The 25,793-nt window shown below is 36.0% G+C and overlaps 1 protein-coding gene across 5 annotated transcripts in view; it reads left to right on the top strand.

Annotated features, from left to right (window-relative positions):
- Positions 1-25,793, top strand: part of LOC131027804 (uncharacterized) — a 214,199-nt gene that overhangs the window by 58,413 nt on the left and 129,993 nt on the right. For all 5 annotated transcript variants that reach the window (XM_057957896.2, XM_057957894.2, XM_057957895.2 and 2 more), the window contains 4 exons: positions 7,929-8,057; positions 8,581-8,690; positions 8,880-9,063; positions 15,911-16,114. In XM_057957896.2, coding sequence (XP_057813879.2) covers positions 7,929-8,057; positions 8,581-8,690; positions 8,880-9,063; positions 15,911-16,114 — 627 coding nt within the window. The remainder of the gene's footprint in view (positions 1-7,928; positions 8,058-8,580; positions 8,691-8,879; positions 9,064-15,910; positions 16,115-25,793) is intronic.

Raw genomic sequence — 25,793 nt, 5'->3', positions numbered from 1 at the left:
CTTTTGAGGGAGATGCTGAATAATGATCGAAACACTAATGATATACCTTCTAATGGAGTTTTGTTTGTTTCCACAAGGAATTAGGGTTTCATGAAGTCTTCATAAACATAGAACATGATTGTCAATTCCAATGCTTGAAACTTGACCTTACTTCTGCTCCAATGCTTGAAAGAAGACTAATTGCTTGCTCACTTGAATGATTGATTGAATATGATTACCAGATTTGAATTGTATATCAAAATGAGAGGGGTAGACCTCCTTTTATACCTGCTCGTCGAAAAACAACTTAATTTTCTGACATGAGCCGACACAGGATCTAAGTCACAACCAAAATGATGTGATCGTTAGGTGGCCCAAAAATGGGTCTTGATTGGGAGGACTAGGGAGTTGGGTGCTCTGGCCCTTGAGGACCAGGGCGCCAGTGCCATGTTCCTGACCAATCAGGAACCAAGAAACAAGGGAGAAATGAAGTGCAAGTTGAAAATAATGAAGAATTTGCATGGTGTGAGCAAAATCAGGGCTCCAATCAGGCCTCGGGATACGAACACTAATGTGAGGCCCCAAATGAGGACAAAATTGTAAGGGAGTACAATTTAGGACGCTACATTTAGCCCCCACTTTAGCGGGAGTATGAGACTAAGCATAATCTTAGTAAAGTACAAAGGTTCACATTGAAAGGCTTTCATCAAGATGCTAAAGAGGCAAGACACACCAAGCCCCTAGTGGACTTTAGGTATCTTACGACTTCAAAATCAAGATAAAAGGGACATCATAAGAGAAAGAGAACAAAATAATGACTATCAGCCTAGTAAGGTTCACTTACCATGAATCATGAAAAGAAAAATACCAAAATTATAAAGCAAAAGACTAAGTTTGCAAAGTAACTTGAGTATCGAGATATGCAAAAGAGTGAAGCATTGAGCGGAGTGTATGCCCCCACATTAAATCGATTGTGTACGCCTCATCGAGAGCAATTGCTTTAAGGTAGTATACATGCATCCAAAAGACAAGCACGTTATCACAATGACATGCTCCCAAGAAGGATACATCAAAGGATAATGATCACAACCATAATTGAAAAACTCGGACTCGACAATGACTCGACAAGCCCAAATTTTTTTAAAAACTCGGGACTCGCCAAAACTCGGGGATAAACTCGGCAATACTCGGTAACTTTATCGAACATTTGAAAATAGATTATTCAAAAACACACATTTACACCAAATTTGTATAACATATAATGATTTCCATGATATATAAATCAAAGTTTGAGTTAAATACATAGCATAAACCAAAAAACAAGTGCAACATGTGAATAAGAGTTCAATTCATATCAATGTATCATAGTGACATAGAGTTATAGACCACAAAACAACAACCTCTGAAATTCTGATTACATATAAAGTTCAAGTTTTGGTATCAATGAAAATGAGAAATCATAAATTGCGCCTACGACTAAAACTCAAAACAGATTGTTGCAGTTGGGGGGGTGGTGCTGAAGTAGTGGCAACATCCTCAATAGGTGCCTTTGTTGCATGATCAACCTCGCACTCCTCCTCGTCACGTGCTGCCACTTCCGCATCCCATTCCTCTCCTGCCCTCTCCAACTCATCTAGCTGCTCATCAGTAAGGAATAGATCCAAATCATTATCAACATCATCAGGAGCGGCAACCCATTCTGCTGAATATGGATCAATGTCATCCAAGTCAAGTGCCTCATGTGAATCTTGCCCTTTCACCTTCTTCTCATGCAATCGAAGGTTGTACTGCACATAGACAAGATCATTCAAGCGTTGTTGAGTCAACCTATCGCGCTTTTTTGTGTGGATGGCCTCAAAAATACTCCAGTTGTGCTCACAACCAGAAGCACTACAAGGCTGCGATAATATGCGGATGGCAAGCTTTTGAAGATTAGGCGCTGTGGCACCATAATCTTCCCACCACAAATCTGCAAGGATAAAAAATGTCATTTATAACCTGCAAAGATTTTAATAATCTTAAAGAGAGAAGTAAATGGTAAAATAAAATTAAACATATGTGTTTTTTACCTGGTTGTACGGTGTCTCTCTGTTTGCAATTAGGTGAAGAAAACAATGGCCCTGTGGCCTTCTTATAGCTCTGCAACTCATCAAGTATCAGGTCTCGAAGGTTCTCATCATCAACTAATCTTCGAATGCATGTGTTGAGGCCAACTTTAACTTCTGCATCTGCTCTGAAATACTTGGGATTCAAATAGTAGGCAGCAACATGAATATGTTAGTGGAGTTGATGGTTCCACCTCCGATCAATTATGCGCCATATGGGTTCATACTTGGTCTTGTTTGACCCATACAAGTGTTGAATCGCCTCTTTGGCCTTATCCATGGCCTCATAGAGATACCCCATGGAGTTATGATCCTCATCCACCATTCGTAGCACCTCACCAATGGTTCTGACACCTAGATATAAAAAATTTAACAAAATCAGCATATTGTAATATTAGAAAATTAAATAATAAATCATCAATTAAAGTTGCAAAACTTACATTGATGATCTCGTCCACCATCTTGGCAAAATTAGAATAAAAAATGGCAACCACAACCTTCTCTGCTTCAGGCTTCGTAGCATAAGGACTCCCCAACCATCTTTCACTCACGAACATCTGCTTCAAGTTGGGCAATGCAGATAGTATGCTTTGCAAGGTGAGGAAATTGGTAGCAAAGCGTGTGACCCCCCATCGCACAAGATTCTTACCATCAGTGTGCTCTCTCATAAGATTTAGGACCCATGTGTGATTGTAGATGTATTTGGTGATATTCCTTCCATCTTCAACCACTTTCTTCACCCAACTCAGTTTTCCTATGTTTTCAAGGAGCAAGTCAAGACAATGGGCAACACAAGGGCTCCAAAATAATGTCGGATGCCTAGCCATTAGAAGTTTGCCGGCTGCCACATATGCAACTGCATTATCAGTCACAACCTGTACGACATTTCACACTCCCACATCCATCACCACCTCATCTAACATGTTGCACAAGGTCTCTGCATTCTTCACTTCATTCGAGGCATCAATTGATTTTAAAAATACTAACTGTCTCGCTGAAGCAACTAGAAAGTTGATGAGTGTCCTATTCCTACCATCCACCCACCCATCAGAAAGAATGGTGCAACCATTCTTTTCCCAAATACTCCTTTGCTCTTCCACTAATGCGTGAATGTTTTGGACCTCATCCTGCAATAACGGCCCACTCATCTCATAACGACTTGGGGACTTGAACCCCTTACCTGCCACAGTCAATGCGGTGACCAAATGGTCCCAATATGGACTAGAAACAACATTGAACGAAATATCGTTGTAGATCCAAAATCTAGCACATGCCACCTTTGCCTGTTGGTGAGCCTCTTTATTCCATGCAGTGCCTTGCAATCCAGGTTGTGCACCAGGAGTGTTACATGGAACGAAATAGTTTTCCATATGGCTGCCCACACTTCCCGTTCCTCGTATCCGTGGCCCAAGGGAAGAACTAGATGGCCCCACATCTGTATGTGACCCTATAGAACTCAAATCTGCCCTTGGGGTTGCCATTGCCTCTGCTGTTCTCTTTTTTGTTGCCTTCCTTTGATCATATGCTTCAAGCGTTGCTATTGCATCCCTTGTAGCCTCTTCAGGACATTTAGTACATGGTCTGATATCTTTGACATTCAATCTTTGCAAGGTGATATCTCGACATTCAACCTTTCATAAGCTTAGTGCAATGGATACAAATTACATCTCCTTGTTTGTTGCCTGGTATCGCATGTTTCCAACAAGGGTCTCTCTTTTTGCCACTGGACCCACCATTTCCACCTGTAGAAGCCATTTGCTTTAGCAAAGTAGGAAGGGAACCTAGCAAAATAGAGAGCCAACATTTAGAAAAAAATAACCCTGTGACTGTTATTGCATTCCTAGCTATATTACAAATTTACAATAACACTGTTATTTATAATAGTGAATAACAATGTTAATAACAATTTAATATATTAAGTTATTAACACTGTTATAAAATAATAGTGTTAATAACGTAATATATTAAAAACTTAACACTGTTATTTTATTTTTTAATAAGAGTGTTAGTGTTAAAAACTTATTAACAGTAACATTATTATTTAAAAATCAGTATAAAATAATAATGTTTATAAGTTATTTAAATTTTTAATACTGTTATTTTAAATAATATTGTTAAACTGTTAATAAGTTTTTAACACTATATTAAAAAATAACAGTCTTAATAAACTTAATAGATTAAATTTTGATAATTAAGTTATTTAAATAACAGTGTTAATAATTTAATATATTAAAATATAATCTATTAAGTTATTAACACTGTTATTTAAAATAATAGTGTTAGGAGAAAAAATTCACACTGTTAATAAAATTATAAAACTATTAATAAAACTGTTAATAAAATTATAAATAATAAAACTATTAATAACACTATTTAAATTTTTAATAGAACTATTAAGAATAGTGTTAAAACTTAAAAATTTTAAAATACAGTGCATAGATAAAAAAAACTTAGAAATCTTGTTCTAATCAGCTATGAAACCTGAAATCCTGCCTTAGTCGCACGAATTTTTGATGCAATCGTGCCCTAGTCGCGTGGATTTTTGTTTGGCGTTGTGCAAAAATCACGTTTTTTCCACTTCCATCGTTTGCCTACGATCGTGCAAAAAGAAAATGAAGAAAATAGGTTTTTTTGCGACTTAAACCTTTTTTTTGGGATGATTTCCAGCAATTTTTTGCCATTTTAATGGGCAAAAATCGCGGCGAGTTTTTTTAAAACTCGTTGCCGAGTTTACCTACGAGTGCCTCACCCGCGACTAGGGCTCACGAGTACTCGTGAGTTTTCCAATAACGTGCAGAGTTTTACATCTATGATCACAACGCACAAAACACATAAGGGTTCCACTTAACTCTGGGGTTGGTATGCTCTTATGATAAATATTGTATAACATGAAGTATATTTGCATTGAATTGTCCTCATCCCCCAAGGAAAGTAGAACCATAATGGAAGAAGGGCACATGTGTCTTTTGAGGCAACATGGAAGAGACTAAAAGAGATCTCAACACTTTGCATCATCCTCAAGTAGACAACACTATGGACATCAAATAGAAGAATTGAGAAACAAATAGAGAAAAATTATGAACAAGCAAGAGAGGAGAGAGAATCTATGGCACGAATGGAGCTAATCAAGAAAATCATCCACCTCCCAATCTTGCTCAACATTGTTATGGGAAGGTGGACAAGATGCAAGAGGAGCAACTTCGAGCACGGTAGATGGAGCTACCACAAGTTCCAAACAAGGACCATGGTCTAATGATGGATCAGTTTGTTTGTTACTAGGAGATACGATTAATGCTTGTGAGAATTGTTTAGATAAATTATTGTCAACATCAACATATTCATATTCATCATTTGAATCATTAACATTGTTAGCATGAACATTATTTTCATCCATCTCTTTATCAAGATCAATAAAAATAGGATCTTTAATAGGAATAGAACATGAACCATCATTTTTCTTAAGCATTTTTAATCTTGGAGATTTAGGTTGAACTTCCTCCCTAGGGTTAGGTGAAGGCTGGACAAATGGGATCATATCAACATTTGGTATCTTCGGGGAGAAAATGAGTTGAGAAGCAAGTTTGCGAGCCTTAGTATGACTTCTCCGATGACGTTCTCTCGCGTAGCGGTTTCTTTTAGTTTTAGCTAAGGGTTGTGAAGGTTTAGGATCAACAGGTATAGGCTTCTTCTCTTCCTTTAAAGGAGGAGGAATAGGAGATGGTCTACTAGGTTGAAAAATAGGAGATGCCAGACACTTCCCTTTGTAAGATATAGGAGGCGAAACTGCAACATATATAGTAGGAATAGCAGGTGTAGGAAGGAGATCGGGTCCATCATGAGGTGGAGGAATAGGTCTAGGATCTCCAAGCTTACTCAAGGATAAGATCATATCCTTGATACCAACTGCTGGTGGACATGGTTTGATACTATTTTTGGAGATAGCCCAGCTGCACAAAATTTCAAATATTAATTTTCAAGGGTGGTGAATCATTTTTTTAATATTTATTGTTGGTTTGGGAGACGGGCTGTGAGGATAGTTCATACATGTTTGTTTGGCACTTTTGAGGTTTGATATGTGGTGCTTCTAGGGTCTGATCTGCATTACATTAGTAGCATTGAGGGTTAAAAATAGTGTTTTTGGTCATTTTAAGCTCCTACCACAGCCGTACAGCTGCTGTATCAGTCCATACAGACCTTAACCTGGCTGGATCAGCCATCTGTACAGCTCCAATAAGTTTTATGTGAGTTAAAACTTGTACATTCATATCTGATTTTTGTTTTAGAGCAATTTCCTGCTGGTATGTTTGAATCTGATTGGAGCATTTAAAGTGACACAGTGTTTGTACCAGCCATTGAGTTTATCAAAATTTGTTTCAGATCTGGATAATAGTGTGTTTGATCAAGTATTTTCCATCATTATTTTCAATTTTTGGTTTGCTGTTTCAGTTTGTTTCTTCTTGTTTAAAAAAATCAGAAAATGTTAGGAGTATAAAATTGTAAAAGAAAAAAAAGGGGACATTATAATTCAGACCTTTAAAATGGGGATGGGGCTCCCATTACCTTAACCGTCCTCTTTTTCTTTGCATTCTTTTGTTCATATGCTTCAAGCAAAGTTCTTGCCTCATTTTGAACTTCTCAACTTGCTTGCGTACACAGCGTCACATCATGGCATTGGATTCATGCAATGTGATATTTGAAATGATTTAGCTTGCTCTCATATCCTTAGTATAGTGGTTGCAAATAATCAGTCCTTGTTTTGTACCTTCTTTTGCATGTTTCTAGCAAGGGTCCTTAGGCTTGTGAAGTCTCCTATGTGCAGATGCCATATTTTTTTTGGGAACTAAAAATGGAAATAAAGCCTAGCAAAAGACAAATAACAAAAAGAAGAGAAAATTTAATACCCTAGCTAAAAAGTTAGTCATTAATAGGCTACAACAGTCATCAAAATTTTAAGAAATTTAGAAATGCACGTGGATGAACCCTAAACCCTGAAAGTAAAATGTGAAAGGTGGAACTTAGAAGCTTGAACTGGGAAAGGTGAAGATTCATTTGGAAAATATGAAACAGGAGGCTGTAGTCACTGTTGTACATGTAGCTTTTAGAAGATGCTTAAATCATGCCCTAAATCTGTTCATATTGGTTGGAGAATTTTTGAATTGTGCTCTAGCTGTTGTCTAAAGAGTTAATTCATGAATTGACGACTAAAATGAAAATTGCCAATTTTTCAGATTTAGACACCCACTGAGTTTTTCATGAAATGCAAGTTTTGGCGAGTTTCTTGTGATTCATGTTACTCTTTTGAAAAGCTTGTTGTGGTTTTTTCTAAAATTCAGCCTGACTTATATATGCAATTACTCGTTTGGATTTTTTGTTGGCAAGTGGTTGCAGCGATTCCTGCAAGTGCTTGTAGGGGAGGCCTTGCAAGTCCTGTGACTACTTGGAGGTTTTTTCATCCATGAGATAGTGTTATAAACATACGTGCAAGCAATTTACATATACTATATAGCATTTGATGGATGAAAAACAAATATGTAGTACGTTCAATAATGTCATGCATCACAAGGCTTTTTTGCTGTATAGTTATGGAATTCCTTCTGAATTGTTTGATCTAACTTTTTTTAGTTATGAGTGAGTGTATTTCTCTGTTCAATCGTTTATAATTTTCTTTAGTCTGACTTCTAATATAAAGCTTCATGATTAAACTGTATTTTCATGATGATATTTAAGTGTGACATGCATTGGAAAAATTAAAACGTGTTCTTTTTGCATTTATCCTTGAAGTTTGTATATCTGCTTTGAGGTAGTTATTTTAGAAAATAAATTTTGATGATTATAATATTTCAGACTGCAAAGGGAGCAAAAGTTTTTAATGCTGCTGTAGCGGCTACAGCAGATAGTCAACAAAATGGAAAAGAAGGTGAAGAGAAGATAAAGCTTCATACCCACTCTTACTGTTGTCTGGATTATGCACAGGTAAATGCTTGCCTAAAATATTGTTTCATACTATTACATAATGATAATCATCTGGAATAAATTTAGCTATGCATTTTATTAGGGATTTGAAAGAACAAGTTATTATGATAAACACTTCATTCTTTTATTTTATTTATTCCTGTCAAGTTCAACATTTTTAACTGAAAAACAGAAATAAAAATCTCTTAGCATCTTGTTTTTGCAAATTATATATTCTTTCTACTATCTCTACTTTCTGTATATCTATTTATTTTCACTTCCTTTGGAAGAATTTAAGCAATCTCTGAATCCTTTTCTCGAATGCTCTTTAATTCTAGGTACTAGATGTGGAAGTTGTCTTTCTTGCTTGTCTTCTTAGTGTTTGTTAGATCTCCATTGCCCGTATCTTCTCAACATTCTTCTCCGCATCTTGCCAACGTCTATCTGAGGACCCATTAATTGATAAAGTTATAGTTTGCCTTAATACAGTTAGATAATCTAATTTAATTTCTTTGGAGGAAATAACTAATTATTTGCCCTTCAGATATATGATGTTGTAAGGTACAGAATACACCGGATGAAGAAAAGATTGAAAGATGAGCTAGAGGACAGGAATACACTTCAGGAATATGTCTGTCCTAATTGTCATCGAAGGTGAGTGATTTGTCAGGTGCATGATATGCAAAGTGGTTAACAATGATATTTTACAACTCTGCATTTTCATGGAATGCTTTTCCTGGAAATTTTAATGTAGCCCAATATATATAATAATGCTCAGTAATTTTAATGTTTCTGGCTAAATTTTCCATTATTATTTTGTATATTCCCTTCTGATGTTTGTAGGTATTCAGCCTTGGACGCACTTCAACTGATTAGTATGAGTTCAGATGGTTTTCACTGTGAAAACTGCAATTCTGAACTTATTGCCGAGAGTGACAAGTTGGCTGCAGAAGAAAAGGGAGATGGAGAAGACAATGGGAGGCGTCGAAGGCGTGAGAAGTTGAGAGAACTACTGGAAAAAATGGAGGTTTGTGCTTTAATTCCTTTAGCTTACTTAACTTTTTGCTTACACAGAATATTAGCAAGATCGGAATCATACATCTTTTTCCTTTCATTTTTATATAGATGTACCTTTGGCTATTTTTTAGCAAATATGTTCTTTACGATGAAAGACATTGTCAGCTGATGTGAATGGTAAATGAGTACTTGTCCATATTTGTTATATATGCCATATGGAGAGTATAGCTTGTTTTTTCCAATGTTTTACTGATTTATTATCCTATTTTAGTGAATCAACTTTCCCTTCGTAAGTATTCTTCTTTCTGAATCATTCTTTATTTTGGCCATCTGCAATAAGTAGTCAAACAGTAAGTTTGATTCCCTTTACATAATAAGAGTGAAGAACAATTAATTTTCTTTGTAATTCAGATAGCTAGTCTTTTGGATTACAAGCTTATGCTTGTGGCCACAAGTACTTAAGTATTAGATACAAGTCTATATGTAGAGGAAAGATGAAGGCAATGACTTTTAAAGAAGTTGAATCCAAATTTTTTCGTAATAGACTCTCTCTATTGTCTGAGGCTGGATGATAATCATTGTGCCTTTAAAAGGAAAGGATATTGTTGTGACGTTTTCACACATCACCCCATTGCAAATGGGGACTCCCACTTTTTGCTTAGGCTTAGGTTTTTAGTTATGTTGTCTTAGCTTGGTAAGTTTAGTAGCTGTTAGCTCTTGCTTATGAGAGGTGAATATGTCTTGTCAATTCAGGATTGAGGTTGTGTTGCCAGCATTGTTAATGTGGTTAATGTCGCTAAAAGTTGTCAATTTGCAAGAAAAAGTCTTAAGGTTTGAAATGGCATGAATTTGCTAAAATTGATCTTGATGAACATTTGCTTAGTAATTTCAAGTTTGTACAAATGAGAGCTTTGAAATCCCGATTTGATTGAGGCACGAATCAAATCCAAACAAAGGTGAAAAATCCGCCCTTCAAGTTGGAGATTTCACAAAATGGAAGTTGTACGAATGAAATGAGGTACAAATCAAGTCCAAACGAAGGTGAAAAATCCGCCCTTCAAGTTGGAGATTTCACAAAATGGAAGTGGTATGAACGAAATGAGGTACGAATCAAGTCCAAATGAAGGTGAAAAATCTGCTCTTCAAGTTGGAGATTTCACAAAATGGAAGTGGTACGAACGAAATAAGGTACGAATTCAGTCCAAATGAAGGATAAATTTTCGCCCTTGAAGTTGGAGATTTCACAAAATGAAGTGGTACGAACGAAACATGGAATCAATTTAGGATAAAATACCGTCTTTCAAGATTTAAAGTTTTGGACTTAGAAGTAGTACAAACGAAACATGAAATGAATTTGGTGCAAATGAATCTCAAAATGCCGCCTCACTTAAGTTTGAAATTAATGGAGAAAAGAAGTCCAAACAAAAGGCGATTTGATCAAGTCCAAAAGAAAAGATTTCAAGTCCAAACAAAAGATGATTTGATCAAGTCCAAAAGAAAAGCTTTCAAGTCCAAACAAAAGACTATTTGATCAAGTCCAAAATAAAAGCTTTTAAGTCCAAACAAAAGTCGCTCCAATTGTCAAGTCCAGATGAAGCCTTAAAAACTGAAAACATTGTGCAATGAAAAGACGATCAACACGGAGAAGAAGTCGGCCTTCAAAGGTGGGCACTCAGCAATGTATAAATCAAAACGTTTTATGTAAGATGCAAAGTCGGCCTAATGAAAGGTTTAAATGAAAGGTGGCGACTTTTAGCCTTTAGCGCCTATAAAGGATTGCATTTGCAATTCATTTTAACACACTTCCAAATATCATTCAAGCAAAATTCGATCTGCAAGTCTAAAACATCAGCGATTTTATCTTCAGCACATTCAAGATGATAATTTTGAAGGACAATTTTCATCTTCAGGCCAGCGATTGGACAAAGGAGATCAGCGATTTTGACAACTAATTTTTATCATTTTATTGATCAAAATATACCTTTAAGAGAGGCAATTTGGATTATAAGAGTTCTGATCCCAATCTGGAAAATTTTCAGTAGGCAAGATAAACAAAATTTGGTGAAATTTGATCAGATTACTAGTCAAGCAACATCAGTTCCAGCTTTGGAGATTAATGACCAGATTTGAGAAAATTTTAGAAAGCATAGGTTTTGTGTAATATTGTTTTCATTTCTGGTGTTTTGATTAAAATTATGTTCTTTTTCAAGTCTAATGCAGGGAATGAGTACAAGGAATGATGGAAGAAAATTCAAGACATTGCAAAGATGAAAGGACACAACAGAGGTTTTGGTTTGAGTACAACAGAGGTTGGATCATCAAAAAGGACATAAATGAAATTCCAAGCACACAAGGATTCTCCACCTGAATCCAAAATGAACTCAAAATGGAAGAAGGTTGGTGATACCAACCCTAGGCATATCAACCTTAGGGAATTCAAAAAGAGGATGCATGGACAAGATGGACAACTACCTACTCCAATTTCACCTAGGATGATGAGGAATGGAATAGTGCAAGCAGCTGGATTTCTTCCAGCAGTTCAGTGCAATGAGTTAGTTGTCGAATGTTCCAAACATTATAATTCCTTGGAAAGAGAAATTGTAGATCCTGATGGGAGAGTACTTGCAAACTTAGGAGAAGTTGCCATAAGAGAGGCTTTTGGTATCCTTGAATACCATGGAGCTGTTTATAAAACCAAAAAGGAGGCAACTAAAATGTATGAAGACAATACCGAGGGGTATGAAGCAAATATCAACCATTTGTGGTTGGAAAAACCAAGGCAGCATGTGGGGAAGATGCGTAAGAGGCTCCTCAGGCCATATTTTAAAGAGGATTATGGGGACGTCATTGTGTTATTGAATAGAGTCATGGGCAGCCAGCAGGGTGCACCTTTCGAGCCCTGGATGTATTATTTCATCCATGAAATTACCTCTGGTGTTAAAATGATAAATTGGGCCATAATCATCAGTGTCAACCTTGATGATCAGCTTAGGAATTTGGAGAAGACAAGGACATTTTACATGAGCTCTTACCTTATTTATTCACTAGCAAGAACCTACAGATACAAGGGCTTGGTTTGTAGAGGAATGGTGGGGAACAAAGAGAACAAATTCAGCATGTATGATTGCTACCCACCATTACACTTGGAGGAGAAGTATCATTTCAAAAGTGTTAATGATGCCTTCCTCATGTACATTACCAGGACTGTACAGGGAGGCACACACCAAAGATTATCTCAGGATTCCAAGGAGCTGATCAGCCAATTTGGATATTGGTATATCCAATATCTGAGATTCACATATCTACGAATCCACAAATTCGCTGTTTGTCCCTATAGACTCCCTATGTATCCCACAAATAGGATGGTTTTGCTAGAAGTCCTAAGGTAACTTGAGACTTTTATGAGTGTTGAGAGGGTTAAACAGAAGACAGGAGCTTCCTTTCCTCTTAGCGTTGAGAAAATATTAGAATCTTGCCCGTCTGCTCATGCTGCAGTACATGCAGATAAATAATTTTTTTTACCCATTTATCCAATTTCAGTCAAGGGCCTACTTTGATCCCTTCCATCGTATGTGATTAGTGAACGGGATAAAATATGAACACAAGCCTGATCTTGAGGACTATTGGGCCAATGCTGTAGACACTTTTGAAGTTAGTAAAAGGATATGGTCCAGGATACCACTTAGTTTGATTTGGTCATATGAAGTTTTCCGGGTGGCTGTTCAGATTGAGGAGGATGATGAATACGAGCAGCCACATTATGCAAATTTAAGGGATGAGCCTCTTCCTCCAGTGGATTGGTCAGATTCTGAAAGGGCTAACTTAGGTGATTTGACGAGGCCAATGATTGAATATTCGAAATGGTGGGCTGCCCAAAGAACCAATGAGCTCAAAGCAAGGAATGTGTCCCTCACGTATGATTTAATGGGAGCTTATGAATCTTTTTCTTCAAATCATGGTGAGATGTCCAATAATCCTAAGAGTCTTGAAATTGTGGGTTCGAGAATAAGAAAAGAAACAGCTGGGAGTTCAGCCAAGGCAAGAGGGAAGAAGGTTGCTGATGGGGAGATTGTAAAGAAATGGTAGAAGGCAAATCAGGCTCAATCTACCATTAGCGCCTCATCTATAGCTCCAAACAGACCTTTGGTGGATGAACATGAACTAGAAAATGAGATAGGAATACCTTCTCCAATCTTTAAAGAGCAGAATTTTGAACCCATTTGCCTTGAGATTGTAGAGCTGTGGAACATTGAGCCTAGAGGAGAATTTATGGATGGCATGATCTCAACACTCAAGGGAATAGAGGATGATCCTGATGATAATGATATGGAGCAATCAACCATTCCTGATTGGTTGAGGGATAGAATAAAGGCCAAGGTACTTGTGGAAATACAAGAAGAAGATGATATAGCACTGTGGAAGGGCTAAGGGTGGAGCAATTGCTACCTCCTCTAGAGCAATGGGATTCATCAGGTGCTGGACGTATCTCCTCCACTGTTCACTTTCAGCTTTCAACTTTTTTTTCTTGTCAATCTCCTTATTTAGTCTCTCCTTGATGGTTTTGACAGAATCGTCAAATTCCAGAACTTCTTGTACTTTAGTAGTTTGGCCCGAATCAATGGTAGTTACTTCATATTCTCCAGGAGTAATATCCTCCTGTGCCTTGTCAACCTTTGGAACCGCCACTTGAATGGACCCGAATCCTGCATTACTTCGCTGAGTTAAGGAAATTTTTTTAGCTGGTTTCTTTTCTACTATCTTGTTCAATCTAGCCAAAAGTCTGTAAAAGACTATGAAGATATGAAAACTACTTTCGGAGAAGTTAAGGGATGGATCTCAAATAGAACAGTTTAGGCGGCCATACTTGTTGAGAACCTGATGTCAACATATGAATCCACATCCTCTTTTCTATGTAGAATCCAAGACATGTCCATGGCTTGGGAGGATCTTTAGAGCATCCAGAACAAAATAATTCCATGCTTGAAGGCGATGAGGGGGCTTCCCAAATAGGATTTGGTTGTTGGAGGAGTAATTCATGCTGGTGATGTTTATGACTTCAACACTTGATATTTTGCGCTGACCACTAGAGTTGAATCCCTAAAGAAGATAGAGGCCAAGTGCATCGAAGTAGAAGGAGTCATTCGAGGAATTCAAGATAAAATCTTCCTCATGGCAGCTAAGGTGCTTAAGCAGGATGTGGTATGAGAGAAAGATATGCGTGCAGAGAATCTGAAGGTCAAAATCTAGGAGAATTTCTTCAATTCCACAGGACTGATTCTCAGGCAAAGTTTGGCTAAGGTTTCAAACTTCTTTTTCATTGATGAAAATTTTCTAGCACAAGCTGCTTGGGAAGGTGCTTTGGCCACATGTGCTAATGAGTTGGATATGGTTGACTACAAAATTAGTAGCTTGCCACATGTCACCATGGAAGAGGTCCATCCTCTTGTGTCCAAGTTCATTGAATTTGCTGCCTCAGAAAAGGAAAGTGGGAGCATCCTCCTCGAAAGTAGCATCCAGTGACACTTGTCTTGTTTCTATTTGCTCAAGCTTGTTAGGTTTTGGAAACCCTAATTAGGGTTTTGATACTTTAATCTGGGCCCTTGATCACTATTTGATCTTGACCGTTCATTTCTTTTCTGGTGCCTATATAAGACTTCCTCCTCTCATTTGGAGAGTGAAGTTTTTGTTAAATTGTTGAAGAAATTGCTTTGATAATAGAGTTTCTTATGTACTTATTGGCTTTGGAACATATATTGCCTCAGTGGTTTGCATGGTTTACATTTTCTTCAACAAGTAGATTAGAATTTGATTAATGTTGTTAGATGAGATGCAAGATTTGATAAGTGTTGGTTAAAGGTAAAATCTATTTGCTCATACTTTTGATAAGTAGATGATTTCTATTTATCGTGCAAAGTTAGTTTGAGCTTGTTTCTGTGGATGCTTAACTTCAATCTGAGTAGATATTGTTCGAATTGATGGTATTTACCCTGGATATTAAAATTACAACCACAAACCTTTGAAGATTGCACCTACTTTGTCGAGTTGTTTAATTTGGCGAATCAAAGTATGGTCTATTTTGCCATAGTCAACACAGTCTCTTGGATTTCTTAGGAGTAACATATAACTTCTAAACCTTTCCCCTTTTTCAGTTTCTTTTGAGATCCAAAATTGAAAATCCTTCCCCCAAAAAAGATAGCATTTATTGTCAAATTCGTCCAAGTCTTAACTTGTGAATGATATCAGTTGAGCGAATGTCCCCCTTGTATTTCAGCAAACATCACCAAGGAAACTATCCAACATAAAACCGCTCGTTCGCATATATAAACCTTGGAGTCGCCGTGTGATCTTCACACAATCTTAGCACACGTAGTGATTTTGTTCAAGAGAGGCTATAGTGTCCTTGGGCATTTTATTCTAATGTTTGGTGAATGATAAAACGTACACCAACATGCCCCAAATTCTGGAAAAAAATACAATTCCATCCCAGAAAACTATCCACTCATCCTCAAAAGTCCAAGAAATGCTGGTTGAAAGTGAATAAGTTGGCTAGCATTTTCTGTCAGGAATTGCCGAAGGTTGTTTTCTTATTTATGAATGTCTTAAGATTTAATACTTAAAACATTGATGCAGTCTTCATTATTAGGCAAAGAATAAGATATTTCTGTTTTGTGGGCTAAGTTCAAACATGTTTGTTAGGTTTTGATTGCTATTATTGATAACGGACTTAAATATACAGATAATGGAAATCTGAGTTCATTCTTTGGTGACTAATATGACTAGGGCGTTACAATTTTTGTTGTTCTGATCTTTGTAGGATACATTTTTCATTCTAATAGAAAATATATTTTTTAATGCAGGAACAACTGAAGCCACTGATGGAACAGATAGCAAGAGTGAAAGATTTGACTGTGCCTGAGTATGGCAGTCTCCTTCAGTGGGAGGCTAGAGCAATTGCTGCTGGGCGTTCTGTTAGTGGGGACCATAATGCAAATGAATCATCAAAATCTTCTCAAGGGCAAGGATATGGTGGAACTCCAATGCCCTACCTTGGTGAGACAAAGGTAAGCTTATTCAAATCTTTGGTGTATACGTTTATTGGAGGAAAAGCTGGTTGTTTATCTGGACTCTAAAAGGGAAGAAAAATGCTTAAAGTCACTTTGAAGTCAAGAATTTTTGTTTTTGCTGTGTCCCAGTATGCTTCTCTTTTAAAAATTACTAATGACATTTTCTTTTCAATGATTTAGAGGTATGCTTGTTTGGCACTGGCATGATGAACAATAGTTATGAATTCATTTATCTAGTTCAATGTGAAGGGCATGGTGTACTTATCAATACAAAGTGTTTTTTGAAAGAAATAATAATAAATATCTATCTCCCTCAATTATTTTGAATTGAAATAACTAATGACTCAACTTTCCTATAGTTAATCTGTTTTAACTCATTTTGACAACTGGGCGAAATCTTTTGCAAATTAAATGTTATAGGTGGAACTACAGACCGTTCCTGTTTTCAGTCTGTTGCTGTTATTCTTTTTAACTATTTGTATACATTTTCAGTGAAGGTTGTATTTCCATTGGAAAAAAATTCTTTTACTTAGTGCTTTTGATAAACTGCTATTGAAAATGTTGTATGGCTTTTCTGTAACTAGCTCATAGTTATAAGATCAACAAAAAAATGCTTTTCTGCTTATGTAATCATAGGTTACATAATCAATTACAATGTCAGCTAGCCAATCAAATTCCTTCCATTCACCTTAAATTAAAGTGCTCTAGATAGAATACTTTTCTTGATTGTTGTTTATTTGTGCCATTAAGTTATTATATCAAATTTTTTCCTTTGTTAAGGCTTCCTTTTGTATAGATGGCTTCTACAATGTCCCCATTTTATGCAATATTGTTTCATGAGCTTTTGGCCAGTTTTGGAGTTTTCTTGTAAGCTTCTAGGTGTGCTGCGGAGAACTCCAAACTTGTTGGAGGATGCAAGTTCAGTGTTTCAGGATTTTTATTTGTGGCATTGAGCTAAGTTAGTGTTATGGATCACAACACATTTAAAAGTGTTTTTGAACTCTTGAGGTGTTCTCCAAACTTCTTGGAGATCATGTATATTTTTAGTTTCGAAGTTGGCACTTGTCTTCATTCCATTGCTTTAGTTACATCTTGCTGTGATCAAAATTGGTTTTTGAAGCCTTGGCAATGCTTTGCGCAACTCGGGCGGAGTATTTAGAATATGCATTAAGTTTCTAATATTTAATGTTAAATATTTGCTTAATTGTTATATTTTATTAAAGTTACTTATGTTCCCCTCAAAAGTGGATGCCTAGGGAAAAGTGAGGGGGACTTGTAAACGAAAAGTTATTTTATAAATCAAAAGGGTCTTTTGGTGGAAAAATGAATTATTTTAGATTATTTTGAATTGCTTTTTCCTTCCAAAGCTATAAAAAGAGGCCGGGGGGTCTCATTTGCTAATATGTTGAAGTTTTTATATTGAAATGTTGTTGGATTGAACCTGCAAGTTCTTCTAAAATCTTTTGAGGATGAAAATTATCATTTGATTCTAGTTTCGGATTTGAAAGATATTCCCTAGTTGGAGGGTGTTTTTTCATTCAAGAATCACCAATGTGTAGAATGGAGTTTCTAATTTTTGGGGTTTCCAACCATGGAGGTTTTTGATGTGTTTTATTTGCAGATTTGGAGTTTGGTTTTCAATCTTTTTGCAGAGTTGGTTTGAAACTTGTGTTTGGGTGACTAGAAAAGACTTATTGCTACCCATACCTTTTATTCCTAGGCATGGTTGTACACTTTTGAGCTAAGTTGCTGGTTCGGGTTCAAAGAACCAGTATGTCGATACGACAAAATTTTGAAAAGGGGTTTGGGTTTGTTAGTACAAAAACAATAGAATATATATATATATATATATTATATAATAATATAATATAATATATATATATATATATATATATATATATATATATATATAATAATATAATATAATATATATTATATATATAATAATATATATTATCATATAATATAATATATTATATAATAACATATACTATTAATATGTGTATAAAATTATAAATCAGTGAATAATGAATTTATAGAAAAGCTTTTAAAGTGTAAAATAATAAACCGAAAGCCAATGAATTATCAAAGGCTTCACTGTTCAAAGCCCTTCCTTCTTCGTTGAATCCCTCCCTTCATCAATGACAACTGTATCTCTCCCTCCATCGACATCAACTGCAAATAGGTGTCAACAACTGTAGATGGGTGTTTTCATCGACGACAACCTGCAAACAAGTGTTTTGATCGACGACAACTGCAACGGGTGTATTGACTTTACTGACTGCTGTTTCGAACTGAACCAGATGCGAACAGAACTTGAACCGGGACCCAACTCAAACCAGGACCAGTATTTGGGCTCTGAGTGCCGAACCCGATAACTCAGCTTTTGAGCAAGTATAAGGATTTTGTTGTTTCCTATTTCTTTGTCTAGTGCTAAAATTTTATAGTGTCCCCATTTTTAGCTATTTTGATTCACAAGAATTTGTCTAGCTCCTGTTTTGATCGAAACAACTTGGTGTTTGTTGAGGGGAACTCTAAGGTTTTTGGAGGATGCAAGTTATGTCCTACAAGGTTGTTTGTTGTTGGTAGTGAGCTCAGTTGGACTTGAGGACTCCTATGACACTTTCCCAAGTGAATTCTGACTTCTAGTTTGTTCTCTAAGATTCTTGGAGAGAGCGTCTGTTTATAGAAAGTCATCCGGTCAACCTCGAATTTCATTATTCATCATCAATATCATTTCTCTATAGTCAGATTTTATTTCCAATGTTTGGCAATTTTTGCAACTTGGTTGAATTATGTAATGTCCCCTTTCTAAATTTATACCTCACTATCTATAGCAAGAGAGGTTATCTAAAAATAGTAAATCAGGACTTGCGATAAACTAGGAAAGTCTAATTGTCAAAAGAAAGTATTCAAATTTGAATTAATTGGAAATGAATAGAAGTGATATAAAATATATTTAAAAACAAAATATGGTGTGAGTTTTGAAATAGCAACTTTGGCATGTGAAATGGAAATGGAAGTTGCTAGATAAGGGGAGACAATTGGCAGTTTTAGAATAGAAGGTTAGGAGGTGGATGACAAATGGAAAATGGAAGTTTATAACTTGGAACACAAGCATCTTTCTCTCCTAGAATCTGAATTTGGGTGCCCAAGAATGAATTTTAACAAATTTCTATTTATTTATTTTTGGTTTTGCAAAAAGCATTCATTCTATCTTTGTCAATTCTAACCAGCTGATGCTGTCATTTCTTCAAAGGCTGATAAACCATTGAAGAAGAATCTCTAGGGCTAATAAACTAGAGAGATTAAGGTTCAAAGATAGTGGTCCAAAGCAAAGAAGCAATAATCGGCGACAAGCCGTGATTAATCGCGACTAATCGGGAATTGGTAGCTCTGCTGATTCTCCCCCCCCGATTGGCAATAAAAATCATTGACCAATTCGCGATTGGATGCGATTAAAAACCACCAAAAATCGTCGATTAAAATGCGAGAAAATCACGTCAACCAAAAAATGTTCTAAACCCTAAAAACAACTTGCGAAAAAAGTCTATAAAGTAACGCAAAAAATGTAGGAGTTGCAGAAAGAACGCAGGAGAAGAGCCTGAAAATCGCGAGGAGCTTCGTGTTGCAGCGTGACAGTGAGGAGCAGTTGCAGCCCGACAAGTTTAGCTTTTATTTTTATTCTCTCTTTTGAAAATAAAATGTAATATCTTTATAAATTGTGTTTTACATGATTTGTTTTTTATTCAATAATAAAGTTTTAATGTTAGAAAATATTTAAATTTTAATTTTAATTATAATACATTTACAATTTATCATGTAAATTTTAATATATTTTTTATTTATATATTAATAATATTTAAATTAAGATTTTAAACATATCTATATTACCTTTTTTTAATTTATTATAATGTATGCAAATATTACATAGTATTTGTTATTTAATTTATTACATATATTTAATATAAAATAAAATTATATAGGCAAATTTAATGATGAATTTCGTTTCCGAATTTTTCTCCTTGTCAAATTTCATCTAAATTTTATTGTTGGCGAACAAGAATTCGAACTCGAACCTTGTGACATAGGGTTGGGGGGGGTTGTTGGCATTCGGCTGGTTGCAAGTCGAGGGCACTTATTTTTTCGCCAAATACTGCAAAAGCATTATTCAGGTTATTATATTTTTCACCTGCTGCTACATGTTTCTAATCACACTAATCTTGAACTATCTTGTAATCGACATTTCGACATCTATCACCATCTAGATATTATTTATGTTGTGGTATGTTTTGTGCAATGCAATCAGCGATATGAATATAAACAACAAAAATCTATTTTCTACAATTCATGTGTTGAAGTGTCTATTTTATTTGCCTGCAATATCTCTATGCTATGGAAATGCCTTAAATATATAAAAAAATAGTTTTTATTGTTTTTCTCCATTTTTTTACGTTTTTTTGTAAATCCGATTTTTTCCTGATTTTTTCCAGATTTTTTGAAAAAATCTTACTTTTGTTTTGCCAATTAATTCCCCAAACGATTAATGCTTCTCTAGTGCAAAGGGTCACTAGTAGCAATCTCATCTAGAGGTTGTATTTGTGTTGAATTCTTTCTGTTTGCAGTATTTTCTTTGGTAGTTTGCAGGTGTGTTGTAGGTTTTCGGAGTGCATAGTTTAGAGGGATTGTTCTAGATTTGTATTGCTGTTGATAACAGCATATCTTGATATACATTTACTGTTGTTAGAGTGTTTCTTTATGCATTTTTCTGTTCAGAACAATTGTGAGAAGTTTGAAGAGTTTATGTGGAAATTGCAGTGGGTTTCCTTTCAGATTTGCTTCCAAAATTTTGTATCAGATTTACAGCAGCTTCAATTTGCTATTCATGACAGCAAATTGATGTATTTTCATGTAATAAATCTGGAATATACATTAAATATCATTTTCAAGAAGTTTCTTGGAGTTTGGGTGAATTTTAGAATCATTTCAGGTGCAAATCTTTGAAGGAAATTGTTGAATCTTTAAGGGCATTTCAGATTAATTTGGTTAACATATTTTCAAAGGGTTTGAATTGATAAATTTAAATCAAACAAATGCCCATTGCGACAATTTGATTAAATTAACAAATTAATTTAATCCGGGACATTACAGTGGTATCAGAGTTGTGATCTTGCCAGCCTGAGGGTTTTGACGATGCAGCCCACTAAGTCTAATTTCTTTCTCTAGATGTGGGATTGAGAAATTCAGTCCCCTTTGATGACTATTTGTTTCTCATGCAAGGTATGCTGGCAAAAAAGGTTACAAACTACCCCAAAGTCCGAGTGAGAAAGAGACTATGGATGATTTAAAAGAAGTTTAAAAAATAAGGGAGCTAGAAGAACCAATTAAGATTGAGCAAGAACCAGTTAAGATTGATTCACAGGACGTCACAAAACAAATCCATGAAGTTGAGGGTGTGTATGAAGAAAAGGACCGAACATGAGCTTTGTGTCCAATCTTAGGATCATTAGGTGATGTTTCTAAGATTGATAGATTTAATGGTGTTATGATAAAGGGAACAATTATGATGATGTTTTGAATTTTGAGCACAATGCATGCAGAGCGGATTACTTTGATGATTCAGATGAAGATCTTGAAACAAAATTTGATTTTCCACTACTAGGAGTTGATTTAGAGCAAGGGATTCATGTGAGTGATGATCAACATCTTATTGTTAAGCATCTTCCTTGCTAGGCATAGGTGATTTGGGTTAGCTATGTAATTACTATTGACAAGTATGATAAATTTTCTGATTTTGGTGTTCATTTTTGCAATAGTTCACTTACTATCTTACCAAAAAATTCTTGTCATGATGGAGAGCATGCAAAGGGGATAGATTATTTTCCAAAGGCTCAAAGTTGTTTATACATAATAATGTGGGATCCAAGTGTAGAGATAAGACAAATAAAGACCAGAAATTTTGATGGGTTGAATCCGCATCCCCCTTTTCCGAATGAGGGATAGTCTAGATGGTCATGTGCCCGATTGGAAGCGGAGGTAGATTAGAACCTTACTAGCAGCCGGGCATGTTACGTATAGAATATAGATTAAATGTCGAAGAAACCGGCAACATTATTCTGATGAAGCTTCTGCAGGGTGCCCCCCTTAACCCCCCTCGACATTATGTTGTAGGGCAGCTGGCGGAATGTCTCTTGAATTTAGAGACGGCCATAGAATTTTAGGGGGAGTGTATGAAGAGACTGATAAAGAGAGATGGACGAATAAAGAGATCGATCGACGGATCGTCGAGGTTGCTTTTTTACCACATTTATAAAACCATGTCATAGCTCAGGACTGAATTTCCAGTTGTGTCAAAAAAGAACAATGGAAGAATGTTGGTGTCTCCCCAACTTTGAGTTTGGCAAAAGAGAATGAATTTGTTGTCTACAACTTAAGGTATGGAGAGAAATTTCAAATTGATTTTGTTGCTTTCCTTTATGCCAATAAAAAAGTTTTATCATCATGAGAAGCATGCAAGAATGGGTGACAGACTAAGAGATGTAATTGGTAATACGAGGAATCAAAATTCTTTGTTTCAAATTCAAGGTTGTTTCTACATGTGGGATCTTGGTACTACAAATAAGGATTTGTCAAAGAGGAATGTTGAGAAACATCCCATTGTTGAATACCGAGCCATATTGGAAGCAAGCATAATCATAGGAGTTTGGCAAGAGCAAGTATCTGAGATGGTAAAAGGATTAGCAAATGTTAAAGGTAACGATTTCATGCATCTCGAGGTTTCATATAGTGCTTTTTCAATTCACACAAGGAGATATGGAGTTTTGCATTCTAGGTTGGATAATGGATCAAATCTTATTGTGAATGTGGAATGGCTGAATCCTTTTAACGAGTTATTTCAAATTTATAAATCCAAAGAGTTTAAGCTTACTCTTGAAGAGAGATATGCCATTGTTGAGTCGATTGCAATCTTGTACACATCCATACAAATTGATATGATCAAAATTCATGGGTATTGCTGCCTTTAGTATAATGGGAATCCCAATCATAGGAAAGAACATTTTACAGATTATGACTGCTTATGGAGAGTTTTCAGTTTGCACCTTGCTATTCACCCATTTCACTAGAGACACATCAATGATTGCTACTCAAGTTTGTCAATTTTGTGATTGTTGTACCATGGGTACATTGCTGATTTTGAGGACTTAAGTTGTGGATAGCCATGTTAGAAAGGTAGATTCTATATTAGTAAGATTTCTAGTGGTAAAGAATACGCAAGATATGTTATCCTCTAGTCAACCTCATTCTATCATTCCACAACTTTTGAATCAACAAAGGAGGACTTTGATATCTATTTGCAAGGAGCATAGAATATTCAAGTTCTTACCTCATAAATTAACTTGTCGATTTAAGGTGAACCATGTAATATTTTTGGGGTTGGTCTATGTTGAAAATATTTTGTGTTTCAAGGCTTGGGTAGATATTTTGGAGCTTTTGGAAATAGTTTTAGGTGTAGACCAACATCATGATCTATGAAATATATCAACAACATGAAGCATTGACTTCACTTATTTGATTCAAGTCAACTATGTTCAAAGCATACAAAAGAGTGTAAGGCAAGAAGTCCCATAAGGAATTGAAAAGAGATGGGAACTCAAGGAACTACATAGAATGAAGTTTAGGTTCCTACAGGATAGCCACAAAAGGTATGATGAGAATTTTTTTATTAGTTATGCCTTGAAAGAACTCACATATCCATTGGTTCATGGAAGATATGCGACAAAAGTAGAGTACATGAGATGGGGGATCTCTTGGGTGCTTTATAATGGGAGTAATGAGCCATTGAAATGGTTAGTACAAAAGATGGTGGTAGATCACATCTTGAGAATGATTTCTTCTTGGTATTGCCTTACAATAAATAGATGTCAAAGAATTCTCATCATGAGAGATTTTGATGCATTTGCCATTGACACTTAATATGGAATTGTGAAGGGTGTCAAGTATATGCCAGTGGAGGATTTTAGGGTGTATATCATCTTCCAACAACACAAGTTGTTTTCTTTTTGAGTAAAAAGAGTGTTATGGAATGAATGTTGTTTCTCTATGACTACCCTACTACTATACATTGGGTCCCATAGATCATCCCATGAGGTTGAAAATGACTTTTCACATATGGAGGTAAATTATGAGCTTACTACCATGAATTTCAGCAATGTAGGTTCCACTAGTGTGAGGGTCATAATATTTGTTTCATCTGAAATATGCACTTGGTGTTATGAGGTTTGTATTGGCTGTTATCTTTGTCCACTATGCAACAAAAATCAGGCTCTAATCATTATCAAATGCCTTAGAAGTACTAGGAACAAGTTGCTTAATGATAGTGCACTTCTAGCTAGAGATCCATGACACTATATGACTTGCAAAAAGAGATTGTCCTAGAGGTGTTTCAAGGAGGCAATTATCAAGCATATCAGTAAGTTTCATAACATGGTAGAACATGCCATAAATTCATTTTCTACTATCATTTTATTAGGAGATCAGTATGCGCTAGTCGGAAGATTCAGATGGTGCATAAACTTCCATTAGAATGGATTGCTATTTGGTGATTCAATGTCCAGAGTTTGGTGAAGTATGGGCTGCTGTTATATCATGCTAAATTTTGTCCCTAAATTGTACCGTCTCTATTCTAGATCAGATCCTAAGATTGCATCTAACATCCTTCAAGTAGAGATAAAGTTTGGAGCAGTTAGTATTGTTTCCTATAGGAGTATCTATACATTTCAAACATGAAAGAGGTAACTGTTTGCAAATTATGTACCTGCTGTTATGGAGGATGCATTAAAGGTTGTAACAGTCCTATAGGTTTGAAAAATCATATTTATATCATAAGGAGAATGTGCAAGGGCTTTTGGTACAAGTTCCCCAATGTTTGTGCAGCTGGACAATTTGGAAGTTGAGATAGGAAATATAAGTTTTTGGAGGAAGGAAATTGGAGAAAGCTGGACTGGGAAATTTGGTTATGCATCAAAATGGTCACAAAAAGAGTCACTCAACATAGGCACACTTTTTTGGGAACTTTCAAGATGTATGGGAGGAAGATGCCACATCACACAAGGACAGGGTCACGATTTGATATGCAGTTGGATACGACTGATTATTTTGGAATCAGAATCTTGGAGCATCATGGTTGCAATTGCTTGAGGGCAAGCAATTTTGGGAAGGGAGGACTTGTAATGTCCCCTTTCTAAATTTAGCCCTTACTATTTATAGTAAGATCGGTTATCTAAAAATAGCAAGGTTGCAGGGAAACGTACCCCCGACCCTTGGAGACTTGCACTGGAGACTAGTTCGTGTATCTCGTGCCGGAGGCGCCAGTGGATACGTCTCCAGTTACAGGAGACATGGGTGGGAGTCGACAGGGCGTCTCCTAGCGTATCCGCGTCGAAAAAAAATAAAAAAAAATAAAAAATGCGTGATAAAAGTAAAAAAAACCCTAAAACCGCAACGTCACAACCACTTACGGCGGCCAAAAAGTTAAAAAAACCCCAACGCGAACACATATTGCGTCACACGAACATGAGTTGCAGCCGAGTTGCGTCGCGCGAAGCTGCGAACACTGGTTTTACGATTTGCAGGAGGCTTTGACGCGAGTTGTAGGTTTTTAAATTTTTTTAATTTC

This window comes from Cryptomeria japonica, chromosome 3 (assembly GCF_030272615.1).
Source record: "Cryptomeria japonica chromosome 3, Sugi_1.0, whole genome shotgun sequence".
In the NCBI taxonomy this organism is placed as follows: Eukaryota; Viridiplantae; Streptophyta; class Pinopsida; order Cupressales; family Cupressaceae; genus Cryptomeria; species Cryptomeria japonica.
This window is presented reverse-complemented; position numbering and strand designations above follow the sequence as displayed.